The 20803-nt window shown below is 40.1% G+C and overlaps 1 protein-coding gene across 9 annotated transcripts in view; it reads left to right on the forward strand.

Annotated features, from left to right (window-relative positions):
• Positions 1-20803, forward strand: part of GTF2I (general transcription factor IIi) — a 158699-nt gene that overhangs the window by 127979 nt on the left and 9917 nt on the right. For all 9 annotated transcript variants that reach the window (XM_033922230.1, XM_033922229.1, XM_033922225.1 and 6 more), the window contains 5 exons: positions 1090-1167; positions 9047-9130; positions 13652-13835; positions 15414-15439; positions 20181-20219. In XM_033922230.1, the coding sequence (XP_033778121.1) occupies positions 1090-1167; positions 9047-9130; positions 13652-13835; positions 15414-15439; positions 20181-20219 (411 nt within the window). The remainder of the gene's footprint in view (positions 1-1089; positions 1168-9046; positions 9131-13651; positions 13836-15413; positions 15440-20180; positions 20220-20803) is intronic.

The following is a 20803-nucleotide window of genomic DNA, read 5'->3' on the forward strand; positions in this document are numbered from 1 at the left end:
CCAGGACAGATAAGGAAAAGTGCTTGAATACCTGAATGTAAACCACTTAGACTATAAGTGGTATATAAATGCTAAAAATAAAAATATTGTGTGTGTGTGTGTGTATATATGTGTGTGTGTGTTTGGTGCTTTTGACTTAAGTTCGAATCCTAGCAATTTGTTGAGTTAAAGATTCAAAACGAAGCCAGCCAAGTGCTAGTCCAAAAAGCTCCTTCACCATCATCTCCATAGTAGTTCTCAACGTGTCCTGCCACCTAGTAGCAGGTCGCCCTCTTTGCTTAGTTCCTTTTGAACTTCCCAAACATGATGTCCTTCTCCAGTGATCTCTCTCTTCTAACAGTATGATCAAAATAAGATAGTCGTAACTTCATCATGTGTATTATAGCATCATAAAAACTTTCAATTGTAGAAAGATTGAGAACTGTGTGAAGTAAGGGCCAGATTATATAAACGGGCGCAGTTGTCAATCAAACAACAACGCCATTTATAGAATCACGCCTACACATAAGTGCCTCTCCATTAGGCCAGCTTTTCATTCGTCTAATAGTACCTATGTCGGACACCTAACGACACCTAAATCAACCATGTCTATTTTCCGCCTAAAACTATGCCTACTTTTTCAGATAGGCGTCGTTAAACATCCTTAGGCGTGGGAGAGACTCTTAAATTGTTTAATTAATGGGGGGAGGATAGATTGGCTGAAAACTGGCATGGTTAATTACTACGCCGATTAAGCCAATTAAAGCATAAACAATAGGCATGGATCCCGAACTTAGGTATCAGTAGGCGGCTGCAACTAGGGCAACTAGTGGTGCCTACTGTAGGTGCCATTCATAGAATATAGCCATAAATGTCTAACTTGATCTACTCTTGAATCTTATATCCACAGCACTGCTACAATGTAATTCATGACATTTTATTTTTAAACAGCTCTCTTTATTCCTCTGATATTGTTTTATAGTTGTTATGTTTATACATCTGTTGTTCATCTTTGTTGGGTTTTGTATTCTGTTATTTATTTTGAATAAAAATAATATTTCATTGTAACACATTGCTCTGCTTTTCTCTGTATAATATTTTTTTTTAAAGGAAAGAACAATTCCTCTAATGCAGCAAACACAGCAGCAGGACTTGAGGATCTTAATATCATCCAGGTCACTATTCCAGGTAAATTGGATACAAAACCAGGGGTTCTGTTTAGGTAATAAGGATTTAGAATCTTTGAATGATTAAGGAGATTATTTTTTTTTTTTTTGCCTTCACAGATTTAGATGTTTTTGTATAAACATATTTCCTTTTTTCTCTGAGGACAAGCAGGATAGCAAGCCCTTGCAGATGGGCGATATCGTCTGACTTAGCCAGGTCCAGAGAAAGCTTCTCCAGCTTCAATAAAACCTAGAAACTTTTGAGAAGCTTCGTCACCCATAAGTGCCATTTCCCACTCTCTTCTGTTGCAAGGGACTTTCTTCAGTCTCTTCTGCAAAACCATTGAGATGTGATTTTTGCTTTGTTCTGAAGAAAATTTACTGTCTCTTCAATTTTGACATTTCTTCATTGCTGCTGTGCAGGCCTTCAGGTATTTCTTCTCCGTAGTGAGCTCTAGTCAGGTTTTCAGTTGGATTTTTCAATCTTATTTCTCTTCTCTCTTTTTTTTTTTTTTTTGCATTCACCTTGTTAGGTCTGTTTAGATCAAGCTAATTCTTTGGTCAAGCTAATTCTTCAACACTTTAGTTATTTAATTTCAATGTGGCTTTCTTTTTTGACTATATGTCCTAGAAAAAAAAAAAGCTCTCCAAAACTTAAAAAAAAATGTAAGTGGTGCAACAAAATGAGATCTAGTAATGTTTGTGGTGCCTTCTCTCTTATTCAACAAAAAATCCAGCGAGGTCTGCAGTATATCAAGCAGTGAAGCAGAAAACATAAAGGAAACTGCAGACTGGAGATACAGGCAATATTTATTGTACCAAAAAAGGATTGCAGTGATTATACAACCTTATTACCAACCTAGGGACCCAACACGGTCCGTGTTTCGGACAACACGCCTTCCTCAGGGGTCCATGGTAAATAAGGATGGAGCAAACTGCAATATAAATAATCAAATGATTGCCTTCCCTGAATCAAAATCTCAGAATGAAAGTACGTCATTGACGGGTTTTTTTGTCATTGACGTACTTTCACTCTGAGATTTTGATTCAGGGAAGGCAATCGTTTGATTATTTATATTGCAGTTTGCTCCATCCTTATTTACCATGGACCCCTGAGGAAGGCATGTTGTCCGAAACACGGACCGTGTTGGGTCCCTAGGTTGGTAATAAGGTTGTATATCATTGCAATCCTTTTTTGGTACAATAAATATTGCCTGTATCTTGTACACAGTCTGCAGTTTCCTTTTTGTTTTCGCCTTCCCTCTTATTGTCACCTCTTGACAACGAGAGGGCATTGGTGCCTGTGAAGAGCAACAGAAATGGATCTTGAGCTCTCCTAAGTCCAGTCCATCAACATTGGCATCAGAAGTATCAGCCTCTTAAGAGTTTAAGAGCTGCATCTAGGCACTGGGGATGGATCTGTAACCTTTTCCATGAAGCATCAATAGTGCTCACTGGGATCCATCATACATAGATCAATTCTTTTTTAAAAAAGAGGAAGATTTATTGATTCTGAGGCTGATGCTGAGGTCTGATGTCACGGAAATTCAAAAAACTGGCTACTTAACAATATATTCTTAGAAAGCTGATCCTGTTATCAAAATACATGTAATCACTCAGTTAGCAAAAACATTCAATAGCAGACTTCAAGCCTCTTCAGGGATCTCAGCGATGTCACCCTTTGCGATTCAAGCTTTCAGAATCACTAGGGATTTGTACACCATTTCTTCACGGATCCCCTCAGTTTTTAAATTTTTAAATAATCTTCATTATAAATACTTTAGAAAGCACAAATTTCATAGATTTCAGCGCTATATAATGATAAGTAGTAGTCCACATCCCCAAGGAATTGTTTTCTGCACCGACCTACACCCTCCAGGGATTCGAGACAAAATTAGACAAGTTCCTGCTGATCCAGAATGTACGCAGGTAAGGCTAGATTCAGTGAGGGCACTGGTCTTTGACCTGGGGGCCAACGCGTAAGCAAACTGCCGGGCACGATGAACCACTGGTCTGACCCAGCAGCGGTAATTCTTATGTTCTTATGACCTATTTTAAAGGCTGATGGAGGTCCTGAGTGACGGCAATAAGTAGGAAATGGCATGAATGTGTAGTAAGGTTGCTCAAAATTTTCTAGGTTTACTTGAGCTGGAGAGGCTTTCTTTGCGGCAGTCTTTGTCAATTGGAGTCAACCGTCTGTTAGAACTTGTATTCTATTGTCTGTGGAAAGCACATGCTTATAAATAAATCATCTGGTTTTCTGGAAATACTTTTCACACATCTACAAGTTAGAAATAATATTGCAGTCACTAACCCCTCCCTTTTATGAAGCCCATAGAATTAGAATGGGTGGCTCGGCCGTGCAGGTTGATAAAAGGGGAGGGGGAGTTATTTATAACCTGTGTCTGTACAGGCTCAACTAGGACCACTGTTTTAACCTTTCATTAACTAGTCACTGTTCTGTAGTGCTCAGTCCAGTCTCAGTAATTTCTTTGACGTGACATCAAGCAGTGAGCTAAAAGAAAAAAATCCATTTTCAAAGAGTCACAACTCCAAGAAAGCAATTTTCATATTGAATAATGGAATAGGTAAGAGTTAGAAGTCTCATAGACCCCCACACATTCCATTTCCTGAAAGTGGCTTATGTGTACATGCTTTAGAGTGACTCTTTAGAGCTTACAGAAACTGTGTTAGACTGGTTCACAGACTTTCTACAAAATAGAGAGTACATGGTCAAAAAGGAAGGAGTATTCTTCAACCCCTGGAAAGCATTCTGCGGAGTTCTGCAAGGCTCCCCATTCTTTTCATGAGCTCACTTGGAAACATTAAATTAGAAGACGAAACCTTACTATCCTACGCAGACAACATTCTTCTCCTCATCCCTATTACAAACAAACAACCAAATATAAACGAGAAAATTTCAAACAACATTGAAAAAAATCCACACCTGGGCAATTACAAACAAACTTAAACTAAATGCCACCAAAACCAAAGCCATCTGTTTCCACACCGCTTAGCAGAATGCCCCGACAAGCATTAATCTTCAATCCGGTACCACTCTCGCAGTAGAGAAATCCTCAAAAGTACTGGCATCATTCTGGATGGCACACTCACAATGGATCCTAAAATCTCCAGCCCCCGGAAAAAGACTATCTTCACTATGCACCAACTAAGACTTATTAAGCCATACTTCCACCAACATCATTTTGCTCTGATTGTCCAGATGATGATACTACCCCAGCTAGACTACTGCAACTCAGCATACTTGGGGATCAACTCCTCTCTAGTTCACAAACTTCAGCTCATTCAGAACACAGCTGTCAGACTTATCTTTGTCAGACTTATCTTCAACCTAAAGAAATATGATTCGATCTCAGCCTACCTCAAACAATTACACTGGCTACCAATTTCATCGTGAATATTCTTCAAAACATCATGCATCCTACACCACATAATCCACGGAAACTCAGCCACTCCTCTCACCCAACTATTCTCAATGGCCTGGTCTACCTCCAGCAGACTCATAAACAGAATACAGTTGAATCTACCTTCCATGAAAAATCTCCATTACAGGTGTTTGTTCCACTCCATGCTTATATTCATAGGAGTAAAAACATGGAATAACCTGACAGAAATGATCAGAAAAAAAACTAAACATACAGCGTTCCGGAAAAAACTGAAAACCTTCCTCTTTGACAGCAGAACTTACTTGCCTTCTCAGAAATGAATCTTTTCACCTCTTTCGCTAGATGAGCTCCTAGACTACTATGATTTATTGTCCCCCCTTACCCTCTCCCCCTTTCAAGGCCCCTTTTAGTCCCTCCTCCTGATCCCCTTTCAACCACTCTCTGAATGTCGCCTAGAGCCTGAATAGGTATGTGCGACACACAAATAGAACATTAGATTAGATTACTAAAATGCATTAGGCACTTTACATAAGAACATAAGAATAGCCTTACTGGATCAAACCAATGGTTCATCAAGCCCGGTCGTCTGTTCTCACGGTGGCCAAAACCCAAGGAGTAGCAATATTACATGCTACCAATACAGGGCAAGTAGTGGCTTCCCTCATGTCTTTCTCAATAACAGACTATAGACTTTTCCTCCAGGAACTTGTCCAAACCTTCCTTAAAACCAGCTACGCTATCCGCTCTTACCACATCCTCTGGCAACGCGTTCCAGAGCTTAACTATTCTCTGAGTGAAAAAAATTTTTCTCCTATTGGTTTTAAAAGTATTTCCCTGTAACTTCATCGAGTGTCCCATAGTCTTTGTAATTTTTTATGGAGTGAAAAATCGATCCACTTGTACTCATTCTATACTTCACTCAGGATTTTGTAGACTTCAATCATATCTCCCCTCAGCTGTCTTTTTTCCAAGCTGAAGAGCCCGAACCATTTTAGTCTTTCCTCGTACAAGAGGAGTTCCATCCCCTTTACCATCTTGGTCACTCTGCTTTGAACCTTTTCTAGCACCACTATTTCTTTCTTGAGATAAGGAGACCAGAATTGAACTTAATACTCCAGATGAAGTCGCACCATGGAGCGATACAGGGGCATTATAACATTCTTAGTCTTGTTAACCATCCCTTTTTTAATAATTCCTAGCATCCTGTTAGCTTTTTTGGTCAACGCCGCACATTGGGCAGAAGGTTTTATTGTATTGTCTATGATGATACCCAGATCCTTTTCTTGGGCGCTAATCCTCAAGGGTGGACCCTAGCATCCGGTAACTGTGATTCAGGTTATTCTTCCCAATGTGCCTCACTTTGCATTTCTCCACATTAAATTTCATCTGTCATTTGGACACCCAGTCTTCCAATTTCCTAAGGTCTGCCTGCAATTTTTCACAATCTGCATGCGTTTTAACAACTTTGAACAGTTTAGTGTCATCTGCAAATTTAATTACCTCACTCGTCGTTCCAATTTCCAGATCATTTATAAATAAGGTAAATAGCACCAGGCCTAGTACAGACCCCTGCGACACTCCACTGTTTACTCTCCTCTATTGAGAAAAATGACCATTTAACCCCACCCTCTGTTTTCTATCCGATAACCAATTCCTAATCCACAACTGAACTTTGCCACCTATCCCATGACACTTTAATTTTCTGAGGACCCTCTCGTGAGGAACTTTATCAAAAGCTTTCTGAGAATCTAGATACACTATATCAACCGGCTCACTTTTATCCATATGTTTATTCACACCTTCAAAGAAGTCAAGCAAATTTGTAAGGCAAGATCTCCCTCGGTTGAACCCATGCTGACTCCGTCTCATTAAATCATGTTTGTCTACATGTTCCACAATTTCATTCTTTATAATTGTTTCTACCATTTTGCTCGGCACTGAAGTGAAGCTTACCGGTCTGTAATTTCCCAGATCTCCCCTGGAGCTCTTTTTAAAAATCGGCATAACATTGGCCACCCTCCAATCTTCAGGTACTACAGATGATTTTAGCGAAGGTTACAGATCACTAACAGCAGGTCAGCAATTTCATGTTTGAGTTCTTTTAGTACCCTGGGATGTATACCATCCAGTCCTGGTGATTTATAACTTTTTAACTTGTCGATTTGGCTTAGTACAACTTCCAGATTCACCTAGATTTCTTTCAGTTCCTTCACATCATCACCCTTGAAAATCATTTCCGGTTCAGGTAGATCTCTTATATCTTCTTCCATAAAGACCGAAGCAAAGAATTCATTCATTCTTTCTGCTATGGCCTTATCCTCCCTGAGCGCCCCTTTTGCTCGTTGATCATCCAACGGTCCCACAGATTCCTTCACAGGTTTTCTGCTTCTGACGTACCTAAAAAAATTGCCATGAGATTTTGCCTCTGTTGCAAGTTTCTCTTCATATTCTTTCTTGGCTGTCTTTATCAATGCTTTGCATCTAACTTGCCAGTGCTTGTATTTTCTTATTTTCTTTTTCTGTTCTTTAAAGGATGTTTTTTTTGGCTCTAATAGGCTCTTTCCCTTCACTTTTTAACCACGCCGGCTCTCGTTTCCTCTTCTTTCCACCTTTGCTGATATGTGGAATACATCTGGTCTGGGCATTCACGATGGTATTTTCAAATATCATCCACGCCTGATCTCAGTCCTAACTTTTGCAACTGATCCTTTTAGCTTCTTTTTAACCATTTTCCTCATTTTATCTTAGTTGCCCTTTCGAAAATTAAATGCCCCCCCTACAGTAGATTTATTTTGCAGTGTTACTCCCGGTATCAGCTCAAATTTGATCACGTTATGATCACTGTTTCCCAGCGGAGCCAACACAGTTAACTCCTGTACTATGTCTTGCATTCCACTAAGGAACAAATCTAAAATAGCAGCCCCTCTTGTTGGTTCCTGGACCAGTTGCTCCAAGAAGCATGCTAACAACACTGTGCTACCTTAACAGTATGTTAACTGTTTGTGTGTGCGCTAATTGTCACTTTAAATACCTATGGGGAAATGTGTTTATTGCATGTGAGCTGCTAATGTGGCAGAGAATACTATATAGTTTCTGATTGGTCAGCCGTGCCATTATAACATGTTCACTATTATTTCTGTATGTTAATTGGGGAGAGTGTGGCGCAGTGGTTAAAGCTACAGCCTCAGCACCCTGAGGTTGTGGGTTCAAACCCACACTGCTCCCTTGTGACCCTGGGCAAGTCACTTAATCCCCCCATTGCCCTAGGTACATTAGATAGAATGTGAGCCCAGCCAGGACAGACAGGGAAATGTGCTTGAGTACCTGAATAAATTCATGTAAACGGTTCTGAACTCCCCTGGGAGAACAGTATAGAAAATTGAATAGTGTGAAAGGTTTCTGTCTCTGGTAACCAGAGCTGACACTGTGATGTCACAATGCCTCATTCCACCAATAAGAGCCAACCTCATCAGTGATGTCACAATGGCTTGATTGTCCTTTACTTGGCTCACTTTTGCGACATTTTGATTTCTAGAGTGGTCCAGTGGTTAAAGCTACAGCCTCAGCACCCTGAGGTTGTGGGTTCAAACCCACGCTGCTCCTTGTGACCCTGGGCAAGTCACTTAATCCCCCCACTGCTCCAGGTACATTAGATAGATTGTGAGGCCAGCCAGGACAGACAGGGAAAAGTGCTTGAGTACCTGAATAAATTCATGTAAACAGTTCTGAGCTCCCCTGGGAGAACAGTATAGAAAATTGAATGAATAAATAAATAAAGGATTGCACAGCTGTCTCCTTACAGTTCTGTGAATGCCCTCAGCAGTTAATACAGAGGTATTGAAGTTACTGTGGTCTAACTTTTGCTGCTAACACCTGTTAATTGCAAAAGCTTTGCACAGCTTAGTAAATAACCCCCTCCTTTACAAAGCATTTATTTATTTATTCAATTTTCTATACCATTCTCCCAGGAAAGCTCAGGACGGTTTACATGAATTTATTCAGGCACTCAAGCATTTTTCCCTGTCTGTCCCGGCGGCTCACAATCTACCTAATGTACCTGGGGCAATGGGGGGATTAAGTGACTTGCCCAGGGTCACAAGGGTTTGAACCCACAACCCTAGGGTGCTGAGGCTGTAGCTTTAACCACTGCGCCACCCTCTCCTGTAAGAACTGTGACGCTCATAGAATGAGTGTCGGAGGTCTTACTGCCGTGACTGGCACTAAAAACACTAGCACGGCTTTGTAAAAGGAGGGGCTAAATGCCTTTGATTTCTTTTTAATGGTGTATTTGTGCCTGAAAGATTGCATGTGTCTAACACGGGCACTCAATAAAAAATGACGGACAAAAAAACCCTATACATTTTTAGGTATGTTGCCTTCTAAGATGAATTAGTTTGTTTGTTTTTTAACACTCCTGATTTTCTTGTCTCTCCACTATCCAACTTTTAGCAAATGTGAACTTGTTGATTATAAAAATTATTTATTTTGCTTTAGATACAGAGAATGAGAGATATTCTAGAGTAGAAAAGGCAAGACAGCTGAGAGAGCAAGTAACTGATTTGTTCAGCCGGAGATTTGGTAAGAACTATTATTTCTCTTTTTATAAGAATTAATGTGGTGTCACCTTTCTGAAGAAACTCCAGTCTCCCTAAACTTAATTTATTTCATTTTAGAACAACTCTAAAATAACATACAAACAAGAAACTCTCTCTAAGCTCTTCATTAAATATTGCTGCTCACTTTGGCACAATGGTATAGGACAAAGTTTGACAATGGACTGATGACAGTTCAGCTGATTGATGTGAAATATAATGCAGGTAGGGTTCCAATATTTTAGTGCCTACAACTCAGAAGTTTGAAGTGGAGAAGTACGAGCCTAGTTGTTACAACAGCAGGCCAAGAACCAGGGACACCAGGGTTCAAATCCTGTTTCTCCCCATGACATTCCTGGTGACCTGGGACAAGTCATTTCATCCTCAGTTGCCCTCAGATCATAAGCCCTCTAAGGACAGAGAAATACCTACTGCACCAGAATGTAATTTGCTTTGAGTTGCCAATGAAACAGCATAAGCTAAGTTCAAATTGACCTTCTCTCAAGAGATTGGGCTACAGGGCTCTCACAGATTTTGTGCAGTTATCCTTAGACTAGTCTGTAGCCCTTTCAGGACCAAGGGACATATTTGCCCCATAACTTTAAAATCCTATAAATTTTGATTGGGATAGTCTACAGTTCTAAATTTGATATGTACGGATTCCATATGATACTGCCTTTATGTAAACAAACTGGTTCCGACATTCATTCATTAGCGTCGTTGCCAGATTGACGAGAAGATTCACTTGCCACACTGTCCATAAGCCAGAAGTGTGATTTTTTAAAAAGAAAATAATGATATTTCACAAAAAAAATCAATTTTTTGGCATCTGCAAGCCCTTTTTACCATAAAAATGTCGTCAAAACCACAAAAATTGGCCTACGATCCTTATGGTCCTGAAAGGGTTAAGCAGAGGTATCATCTCAAATTTGTACCAAGACTGTAGAAAAGATTTTGGGGCATCCCTTGAAAGAGGTAATATCTCATTGGGCAAAGGGTGCTGGGCATGAAATCTGTAATCAAGTTTAATTAAAAATGTGATTAAATCACAATATCAGGTTTCAAAGCGATGTATAAAATAGAGGGGGCAAATAACATTTAAATCAAATACCAAGACAAACATACACAAAAGGAAATTAAAAGAAAGAAAACCAAGAAAGGAAAAAACATAATAAACATTGGTCAAAAACATAATAAAAGTTGGTAAAAAAATGTTTTGAAGGCTTGGTAAAAATAATCGATAAAAAATCATTTAGCTAGAAATTGAATCGTTGGTATTTTACACCAAATAGACTAAAGAAGAGGGGTCTCCTTAATCATGACAGCTGCTGGTGTGGATGTGGAAGGAGTGAGTTTGTTTATGCTTCGGATAGACTTATCCTAAAATTCAAACCTCATGGATCTGTCACATTTCAGGTAGTCAAGACTGGTGATAGTTGAATACATGAAATGTAGCAGATCCACAATAAGTCTGTCTTGGTTTACCAGCTAGAAGCTCTAGGTCTGCTTAAAAAAATAAGAATAAACTTGGTTATATACTTTGTGGTTGCTGCCACCCTCTCTCCTATCTCTCCCTCAACCATCTGTTAGAACTTGTATTCTACTGTCTATGGAAAGCACCTACTTACATGTAGAAATACACATTGGCCTGATGGGCCACCGCGTGAGCGGACCGCTGGGCTGGATGGACCTCTGGTCTACCCCGGCGGAGGCGACTACTTATGTACTTATATTGTAATCATAATGCTCTCGAATTATTGGAACCTTTTCTTTCTAAGTGGGCTTTATATTTGCTCCAAATGAATGATGCTAATGTAATATATGACTATTAAAACTGGCCAAAACTTGATTAACATGGAATTATCATGAATATGCTTGGCCTAGTTAATATGCAGTCTATTTGACTTTGATTAATATACAATTATTTGCCTCTTTTCTAGAATTATGTCTTAAGTGAATAATGGGTATAGTGCATGACTTATTTTGATGTACTTTTAATTTGTTCAATAAAACAAAACAAAAAAGTATAATTTTAAATATTTTAGCTCTCTTGCCTCATGGAAAAAATTGAGTTAGGAGCTGATACAATCTATTCATCTATTCATCCTGAACTTAAACATGGGAGCAGGAAAGGGAAGGTAGAGTATAAGCCTGACTTATTGAAAATGATGTTTGTTTAATTATAGTGAGGTCATTTTCAGTAGAGTCAGAGCTAAATATGCTAAAATATAAATAAACATAATTTTCACTTCCTTTCCTTAATGAAAGTCTCAAAAATTTAAAATTATATATTTACTATTGGACTGTATTGTGAATCTTCAAGTATAAATGTTGTGGGACATAAAGACTTCATACAATGTCTAATGAATTCATTTGATCCATAGAGGGGCATTTTTGGTAGGATGTCTAAGTCTAAGTTTGGACGTTTTGAGAAAGACGTCCAGAAAGCCAGTAAAGAAAATGTTCATTCTCAAAACAGCAAGACATCTATCTTTTTGGGGGGAGAATGACCTAGGTAGATGTTTTGGGCCTTAGTACATTTATCTTTTTTGGCCATTCTCAAATATGAAGACGTCCACATGAAAAACACACAAAAGCAAGTTTTTCAGACGTACCCAACTACCTTGATTGAAAGGCTCATGGCAGGGGAATCTCAATCAGCTGAGCCGGTTTTCTGGAGTCCTGCCAGCTCAGCTAATCATGGATTCCTCTGCCAGGATTAGCTAAACCAGCAGGGAGAATATGATCTCCCCCCTCCCCCCCATTAGCTGAGCAGCATGGACTCCCCAAAGCCATGGGAGTGGCCACAAGGATCTGGCCAATCGAAGTTTTAAGCCACTCCTAGTGTATCCCAGAATGTAATGGGAAGGAGGCCTAAGACTGCATGAATTTAAACAACTTAAAAAAAAAAATTAATATAGCTCACACTTTTTGGGCTTGCGAGCTAATTTTAAAATGACCAAGTCAAAATGATTTACCAACAATAAAATTTAAAAAAACACAAAGCACACTGTATGCAGAGAAAATGTTAATTATCATTTATATTCCGCGGGTTTTCGAAGAGGTCAAGGCAGATGACTTTATGCAATGTCACCTCAGGAACAACTATACAAAAATAGACAAATATACCCCCTCCCTTTTTACTAAACCGCAATAGCGGTTTTTAGCGCAGAGAGATGCGCTGAATGCCCTGTGCAGCTCTTGATGCTCATAGGCTTCCTGTGCTAAAAACCGCTATTGCAGTTTAGTAAAAGGGGGCCATAGTGCAAAATATAGACAGCAGATATAAATTCTCAAAATGGACACATTTTGATCACTAAATTGAAAATAAAATCATTTTTCCTACTTTTTTATCTGGTGATTTCATGAGTCTCTGGTTGCACTTCCTTCTTTCTGACTGTAAATCCAATATTTCTTTCTTTCTGCCACTTCCCTTTTCTTTCTGTCTCTCTTTCTTTCTCTCTTCCCCTGACTGCCTGTTTCTCTCTCCCCCTGCCCCCTCTTTATTTCTGCGTTTCTTTCTCTCTCTCTCCCCCTGCCTGTCTTTCTTTCTCTCTCTCTCCCCCTCCCGGTGCGCCCGGCTAAAAGGCCCTGGGGAGAACACTGACCTTTTCAACCTGTTTGGCCACCTTAAGATCTTCACATACAGTCACACTCAACTTGACCCAAGTCCCGCTCTTCTGTCGTTGTAATCCGTTTAGGATTAAACGGAATAGAAATATTTTAAATAAGTACATTATTAGGTCCTGTTAAATGATCTTGCTTTGAGAAGAAAATACTGACGTGTTGTAGTCAGCTGTGGGAACTTTTTATCATATGTTATTTACTTGCCTGAATTTAAGGCAGTTCTGGTTAGGAAAGAAGAGGTTTTTGCTATACTTAAGATGCAAAGAGTTTTGCAGTTTAAAAAAAGTGTGGGCACCAATGAATGCTTTTTGTCAAATGTAAATGCATGTATCTAGTTGGATCTCAGCTAGAGGGTCATATCCTGTAGGGGTGCGGGAGGAGGGTAGTTTTAGTATTTAGTATTCTGTATTTGGTTAAAATATATTAAAAAATAGATTCTGATAAAGTAACATTTGAAGCCAGTAGTTTTCTACTGGGAGGAGTGTGTATACCCACATGTCTGAACTGGTTTAGACATGTTAATATTACGAGACTAAAGTAAATAAAATCATCAGGTAAGATCTGATTTCTCCATATGTATTGCCTGGTTCACATTTCCTATTTGTACGTCTGATACTAATTATCTTTGTAAAGTGATTATATCAAGATCCAGAAACATCACAGAAAACTGGTCTTCTTCATTCAAACTGAAGCAAACTTAAGCTACAATATGATACGACACATGTTGGCAGTTTGAAAAGATACAGTCCATTTCATCACTGATCTCTTATGTCTTCTACTATTCTATAACTGCAATAATAAATCTGAATGCAGCTATACAGTCCTGGGTGTATTCAATATTGGTAAGGGTTTTAATTAAACATCTTTTTTTTTCCCTTAGGGGAAGCAATTGGAATGAATTTTCCTGTAAAAGTACCATACAGAAAAATAACCACAAACCCTGGCTGTGTGGTAGTGGATGGCATGCCTCCAGGAGTGACTTTTAAAGCTCCCAGCTACTTAGAAATCAGCTCCATGCGGAGGATTGTGCAATCCGCAGAATTTATTAAATTTACTGTTATTAGGTGAGTGAGGGTAGTTAAAGGTGGATTTTGCATTCACAGTTTAGCTTCAGTTCCATAAATATACATTATAATGTTAGAAGAATGGAGAGAAAAATGTTAAATCAAGAAACAGCCTATAAGATCAATTGTAAAATTATTGAACAAGACACTTGACTGTTGTATAGGAAGAAAGCTCTTGACTGTTTCATTTAAAATCTCATTAATTATGATTATAATAGTGGTTTAATATTGTGTACTAGTCTTTAAGCCCGTTACATTAACGGGTGCTAGAATAGAGTGTCTGTCTGTTTGTGTTTCGTTATCTCTCTCTCCTTGGCTGTTGTCTGTGTCCTTCTGTCTCCCCACCCCCCCGAGCAAAGCTGTCTGCCCCCAGCACACACCTCCCACCCAAAGCAGCCCCCTTTCCCTCTCCCTATCTCTCCATGGCCCCTTCTGTCTCCCCCCAGCACACCCCTTCCCCAAAGCAGCCCCCTTTCCCTCTCCCTGTCTCTCCATGGCCCCTTCTGTCTTCCCCAGAACAAAACTGTCTGTCCCCAGCACACCTCCCCCCCAAAGCAGCCCCTTTTCCCTCTCCCTATCTCTCCATGTCCCCTTCTGTCTCCCCCTAGCACACCCCTCCCCCAAAGCAGCCCCCTTTCCTTCTCCCTGTCTCTCCATGGCCCCTTTCCCTCTCCCTCTGGCCCCCTGAATTAATCCCCCTGCTTACCTGGCCTGCTCCTCTTCAAAGCAGGCTGCGATCGTGGTGGCCGGCCCCTGCGAACTTCGCAGGCCGCTCCCCAACCCGGAAGCACGATCCCCCCGACGCGATCCCGTGCGTCAGAGGGAACGTGCCACTGAGGCCGGAAAGCGGCCCGCGAGGCCCGCCAAAGCTGGCCACGATCGCAGGCTGCCCCAAAGAGGAGGATCAGCGGCAGTGGCAGCGGCAGCGACAGCAGTGGTGAGCGAGGGCGGGAGGTATGGTCCAGCTTGGTGAGGTGAGGGCGGGAGGTCTGCTGAGCTTCCTTCGGGTTGGTGAGGGCGGGAGGAGGGGAGTGGCCAGAGTGATCATTGGCTGGGTTCTAAAATGGAACACGGCCACGGATCACACACCACGGCCGCAGTAATCGCGCTTTTTTTAAAAGCGCCTGCGCCACTAACCTTTTATTATATAGGATAAAATGTTTAATAAAATTTCACTAAGTTTCACTTCTCAGTCATCTAAAAATCCTAATTATTTCTTTTGATAATCTTATTCCAGTTTTCTATCTCTCAATCTATGTGCAAAAATCAGGCATTTGACCACCTTATTATAGCAGTGATGGTTTTTTAAGCCGCAACACACTAAACTCGGGGCCGCGTCTGGAGGGCGTGGATGTGGACGCAATGATGTCACACGCATCATGTCGACGTATGTGCGGAGGCCCTTCAGACAGGGCCCTGAGCTTGCTATTACTATACCAGTGGGGGGGGGGGGGCGAGAGAAGGAGAAGTGCAGAGAGGAGGAGAAGCGCCAGCAAGGAGGAGAGGTGCTAGCGCTGGCTGACTGTAAAAGTTTATTTTGAAAGTGTTAAACTTTTAAATGCTAATTTTGTTTTACAGACCATTTCCAGGACTTGTGATCAACAGTAAGTATTTTATTTTAAGTAGCATTTTTATTTAATTTGATAGGTTTGCCTCATTCATTGTTGTGCCAAGAATGGGAAAAGCTTAAGTTTTATAGATGATTACATGTTATAGTGTATAAAATGGTCCTCTGTTAATTGTTCTGGGATTTCCTGCTTTCTTCTTTCATTTTTAATGAAAGCATTATGGCTTTGTGCAGAGAAAGATTCAAAATTTCCATAACTTGAGTACTGTGTTAAGTTCTTGTTGCTTCCTCACAACATACAAAAAAAACTATAGCAGAACTAGAAAAGTTGCAATACAACTGAGAGGATACAATGGCTCCCCTATGAAAAATAACTAAGTGGTTAAGGCTTTTTAGCTTGGAAAAAGTCAGAGGAAATATGATAAGGACCTATAGAATCATAAGTCAGGTGGAGCAGTTCAGTAGAGAACAGTTATTTGCACCAAAAAATGTATGAGAAGAGACGGGAAGGCCTGAATATATATATTCTAGAGCAGTGTTTCTCAACTCGGTCCTGGAGTACCCCCTTGCCAGTCAGGTTTTCAAGATATCCACAATGAATATGCATGAAATAAATTTGCATATAATGGAGGCAGTGTATGCAAATCAAGTTTATACAAATTCAATGTGGATATCCTGAAAACCTGACTGGCAAGGGGGTACTCCAGGACCGAGTTGAGAAACACTGCTCTAGAGGAGAAGAGGGATAGGGAAGAGAAGATAAGGACATTTAAGTACTTGAAAGGTATTGATATAGAAATACATTTCTTCCAGAGAAGGGAAAATGGTGAAACTAGAGGACATGAATTGTATAGTAGACATAGGAGTAATGTCAGGAAATTCTTTTTCACATAGAGTGGTTGCTTTTCTGCCATAAGTTTTGAATTTTCATTTCACTCCTTTTTCGAGCATGTATGTATGTATGTTTAGTAGAAATTGTTTATTAGTATCCATTTGTTATTTTTTTGAAAGAGGAGGGCAACTGTACATCCAAGTTGGCCGAGTGGTTAAAAAGGACTGAGTTGGGAGATTACAGTCTCATCAGTGAGAAATTCCGTACAGATGCCCAGTTTCTTTTTGGGAGATTCTAGGCTTTGGGATGGCAGATCTCCATTGTTTGAGCCATCAGATGACATCACCAATAATGTCTGCATTTCCCTGCCTATCACTCGAGAAATAATTATACTGCGATTCCAAAGAGGCATTTCAAGTTACAACCCTAAGCACGCTGTTGGGGACAAAAAGGGTTTGGACAAAAAGGATGGAGGGGTCGCTGCTGTTATTAAATCTGATTTAACTCCATGAATTATCGATTCCGTAATACTGCCAGCTCTAGAATGTCTCCTTTCTTCAGTAGGTTATGATTTAAAAAATCTACATTTGTTCTAGTTTACTGTATTCCCCATTCTATGAGTGTTCTCTGTGAGCTACTTGCTATTATTAGTAAGTTGGTTGTATCTTACCAACAGATTATTGTCTTAAGAGACTTCAGTTTCACAGACTCCCTGACAGGGGCCCATTAGACTTTAAGATGACACTGATCGATGTAGGCCTTTTCCACACATTCTTCTAGCAATATATTAGAATTACCCCTTCTTTTACTAAGGTGCGCTAACCAATTAGCGTGCACTAATTGAATTAACATGCGCTAAACACTAACACATCCATAAACTAACATGCACGCATTAGCATTTAGCATGCACTAATCGGTTAGTGAACCTTAGTAAAAGAGGGCCTTAGTTTTTATTTCAGATGGACCACTGAATAATCATAAATCGGTCAATTTCACTAATACATTGCTATCTTGGACCGATCACCACCTATTCTGGTGCAATAGGTGTGTCTTTCTGGACTAGCTGGTTATCTCTCCATGGCCATGAGCCATATGCAAAAGGAATCCACTCCAAAATTTTTCTGTGATCATCCTACTTCACCAGGAGTTCTACTACCACCTGCAGCTTTTCCCTTCTGCACGTGAGCCAGAAGGAATGTTTCTGTTCTGCTCTTACCTTTTATTATTTTATTTGGTGTTTTCAGTGCTCAGAGCTTATCACCTTTAGTGTCAGCTCTGCCTGCTTAGAAAAGAAGCAGACAGGTCTGCAGCTGACAGGCCAATGAGATAAGTCAGCTGTTGATCGAGATAAATTTTGAATCAAAACAGTCTTTAATCCAGATTCGATCAATCTTGAAGTCATTTTCTTCTGGTATTTCTAAACTAATAGAAGATATTGAACTCATCAGTAATTCTTTGGAAGAAACTGCTACAGGAATTCAAATCTTTGAGAGTCTGACCAGCCCCAAAGTTATCAAATCCAGCTCTCGTAAGTTCTCCTCCCTATGGTTTACTAAAAATATGAGGATAAAAAAAAGAAAAGTGAAGAAAGCCAAAAGAACATAGTATAAAACCAAGAATTGTGATATGTCTGGAAAAATCTGTTAGATGATTATAAATTACCTACCTACAAGACTTAAAAGGCCTATTATTCCAAATTATTATTGAAGACCCCAAATAGATCAAGGGGTATTTTCACTCCACCTTCCCAAGGACATGCCTATGGGAAAATGTTATATCTTTTAAGGCCCTGGTTTTAGTCTATAAAATCTTTTACAATATGGTGCCAAGTTATATGTTAGAGAAACTTTTAATTTATGTTTCTGGATGATCTGTACAGTCAGAAGGAGAGAGATAGTTGAGTATGAATGAGGCGCTGGTGTGAGGAAGAAGGATTCCACTTTGTGCACAACTGGACGACGTTCTGGGGAAAGAGCAAGCTATTCAGGAAGGATGGACTCCACCTCAGCGGAGACGGAACGAGGCTACTTGCAAGCAACATCAAGAGAGAAATTCTTGGAGCAAAACATCAATTCAGAATGACGGCCACGGCACTGAACTTCTTAAAAGGGAGTTACGAAGGGATGAGACTCATTGTGGGGAAGAAGATTAAGAAGAGGATAAGCACTGTAAAAACGCTAGAGCAAGCATGGTCCCTTTTTAAAGACACAGTCACCGAGGCGCAAAATCTATATATACTGCGTATCAACAAGGGATCCAAGGGGAAAAGAACAAGGAACCAGCGTGGCTCACTGTAGCGGTAAAGGAAGCGATAAGAGAGAAGAAGACTTCGTTTAAGGAATGGAAAAGGTCAAAAACAGATGAAAACTGGAAAAAGCACAAACAACATCAAAGCAGGTGCCTTAAGGTGGTAAGAGGATCCAAAAGAGACTACAAGGAAGAAATAGCCAAGGAGGCAAAAAACTTCAAGCCATTCTTTCGATATATTAAGGGGAAATGACCCGTGAAGGAAGCGGTGGGGCTGTTGGATGACCATGGAATAAAGGGAGTGCTAAAGGAGGACAAAGCCATTGCCGACAAGCTGAACACATTTTTTGCATCTGTATTTACTGAAGAGGATATACACAACATACCGGAAGCCGACTGGCTATATGCAGGAAACAAAGACGGGAAACTGACAATGTTGATGGTCAGTCTAGAAGAGGTATGCAGGCAGATTGATAGACTTAAAAACGATAAATCCCCAGGACCGGATGGCATCCATTTGAGGGTAATCAAGGCACTGAAAGGGGCTATAGCTGAACTGCTTCAACTAATAGCCAATCTGTCAATCAAATCAGGAAGGATTCCGGAAGACTGGAAAGTGGCAAATGTTACGCCGATCTTCAAGAAAGGTTTGAGGGGAGATCCAGGAAACTACAGACCGGTGAGTCTGACCTCGGTACCAGGAAAGATGGTAGAGGCGCTGATAAAGGACCGCATCATTGATCTCCTCGACTGACACAATCTGATAAGGACTAGCCAGCACGGCTTCAGCAAGGGAAGATCTTGCTTAACGAACTTGCTGCACTTCTTCAATGGAGTAAACAAGCAGATAGACAAGGGCGACCCGGTCGACATTGTATATCTGGATTTTCAGAAGGCGTTCGACATGGTTCCGCATGAACGACTACTTTGAAAAATTGTGAGCCATGGAATTGAGGGTGAAATACTCACGTGGATTAAAAACTGGCTGGCGGATAGGAAACAGAGAGTGGGGGCAAATGGACAATACTCGGACAGGAAAAGCATCACGAGTGGAGTGCCGCAGGGTTCGGTGCGTGGACCAGTGCTCTTCAACATATTTATAAATGACCTGGAAATTGGTATGACAAGTGATGTGATTAAATTTGCAGACAATGGACCACTGGTCTGACCCAGCAGCGGCAATTCTTATGTTCTTATGATCTCTCCAATTGGAAAATGCCCACAGGTGAGTTTACTCTCACTTCATGCCTACTGTAAATTGTAGACTCCAGTCCCATCATTTGTTATCTTTTTTAGATAAAAATATCTACAACTGTGGATCCTGAATGCCTCATCTTGTTATTTAGTAGAGCTTTAAATATCTTGATTCTATTGAAACTAAATTTTGTAAATGTAAAAGTATGTTATTTGTATTATCTTACTGTTGATGTACATTGTGTATGTGGAATTGTAACCATTGTGGGCTCTTTTGGGAGGACAGGCTAAAACATTGAGTAAATAAACAATAAGCCATTTCAGTCTTTTGGTGCCATAATTTACTATGCTTCTGTGGTCTTTGATTGGCCACTGTTGGAAACAGGATTTGGGGCTCAATAGACTTTTCTTCTGTCCAAGCATGGCACATCTTATGTTCTTATGAGATATTGGATATTGTCCTTTATTTTGGAACACAACTAATAAAAGTGTTTTTTATATTTAGAATCAACAGAGGAAAATGAATCTGGGTCATCAGTACAAAGTAAGTAACAAAGTTCAGTCAACTAATATATTTAGATAACATCTTATTTAGCCATTGTAGATTTAAAGGGAATTAGTTTAGTACTTCTCAAACTTGTCTCACCTGTGGCCACACTTTAGTGACTTCAAAAATTACACAACTTCAGTCTTTCTTTGCCTCTATTCCAAGCCTACTTGCAGCATCACTTTGTGATACTACAGTTCCCCCACTTCCTGTCAAGCCCACAGGCCAAGTAAGGCCTGTGGCTTGCACAGGCCAATGACTCTGCTGTCTGTCATGCTTTTTATTATTTTGGAGCTGTGAACGTAACCCCCCAAATGAGTATTGGAGCTGTGAACGTAACCCCCCAAATGAGTATGACCTCACCATTTGGAAACCACCGGATTAGTTGTTTCATCAGACTGATGTAAGATGATGCACAACCAGTCGAGTTAGGACTAACTTATATACCCTACTTTCTCCTTTCATTATACTATAAGTTGTGTATACTATTGAATAAAAGTATGAATGCACATATCATTTTTTTTAATGCAAAACAATATATGAATACTTAGACCATTTGGATTTTTGCTTTGTCTTTTTTA

Source organism: Geotrypetes seraphini, chromosome 15 (assembly GCF_902459505.1).
Source record: "Geotrypetes seraphini chromosome 15, aGeoSer1.1, whole genome shotgun sequence".
Lineage (NCBI taxonomy): Eukaryota > Metazoa > Chordata > Amphibia > Gymnophiona > Dermophiidae > Geotrypetes > Geotrypetes seraphini.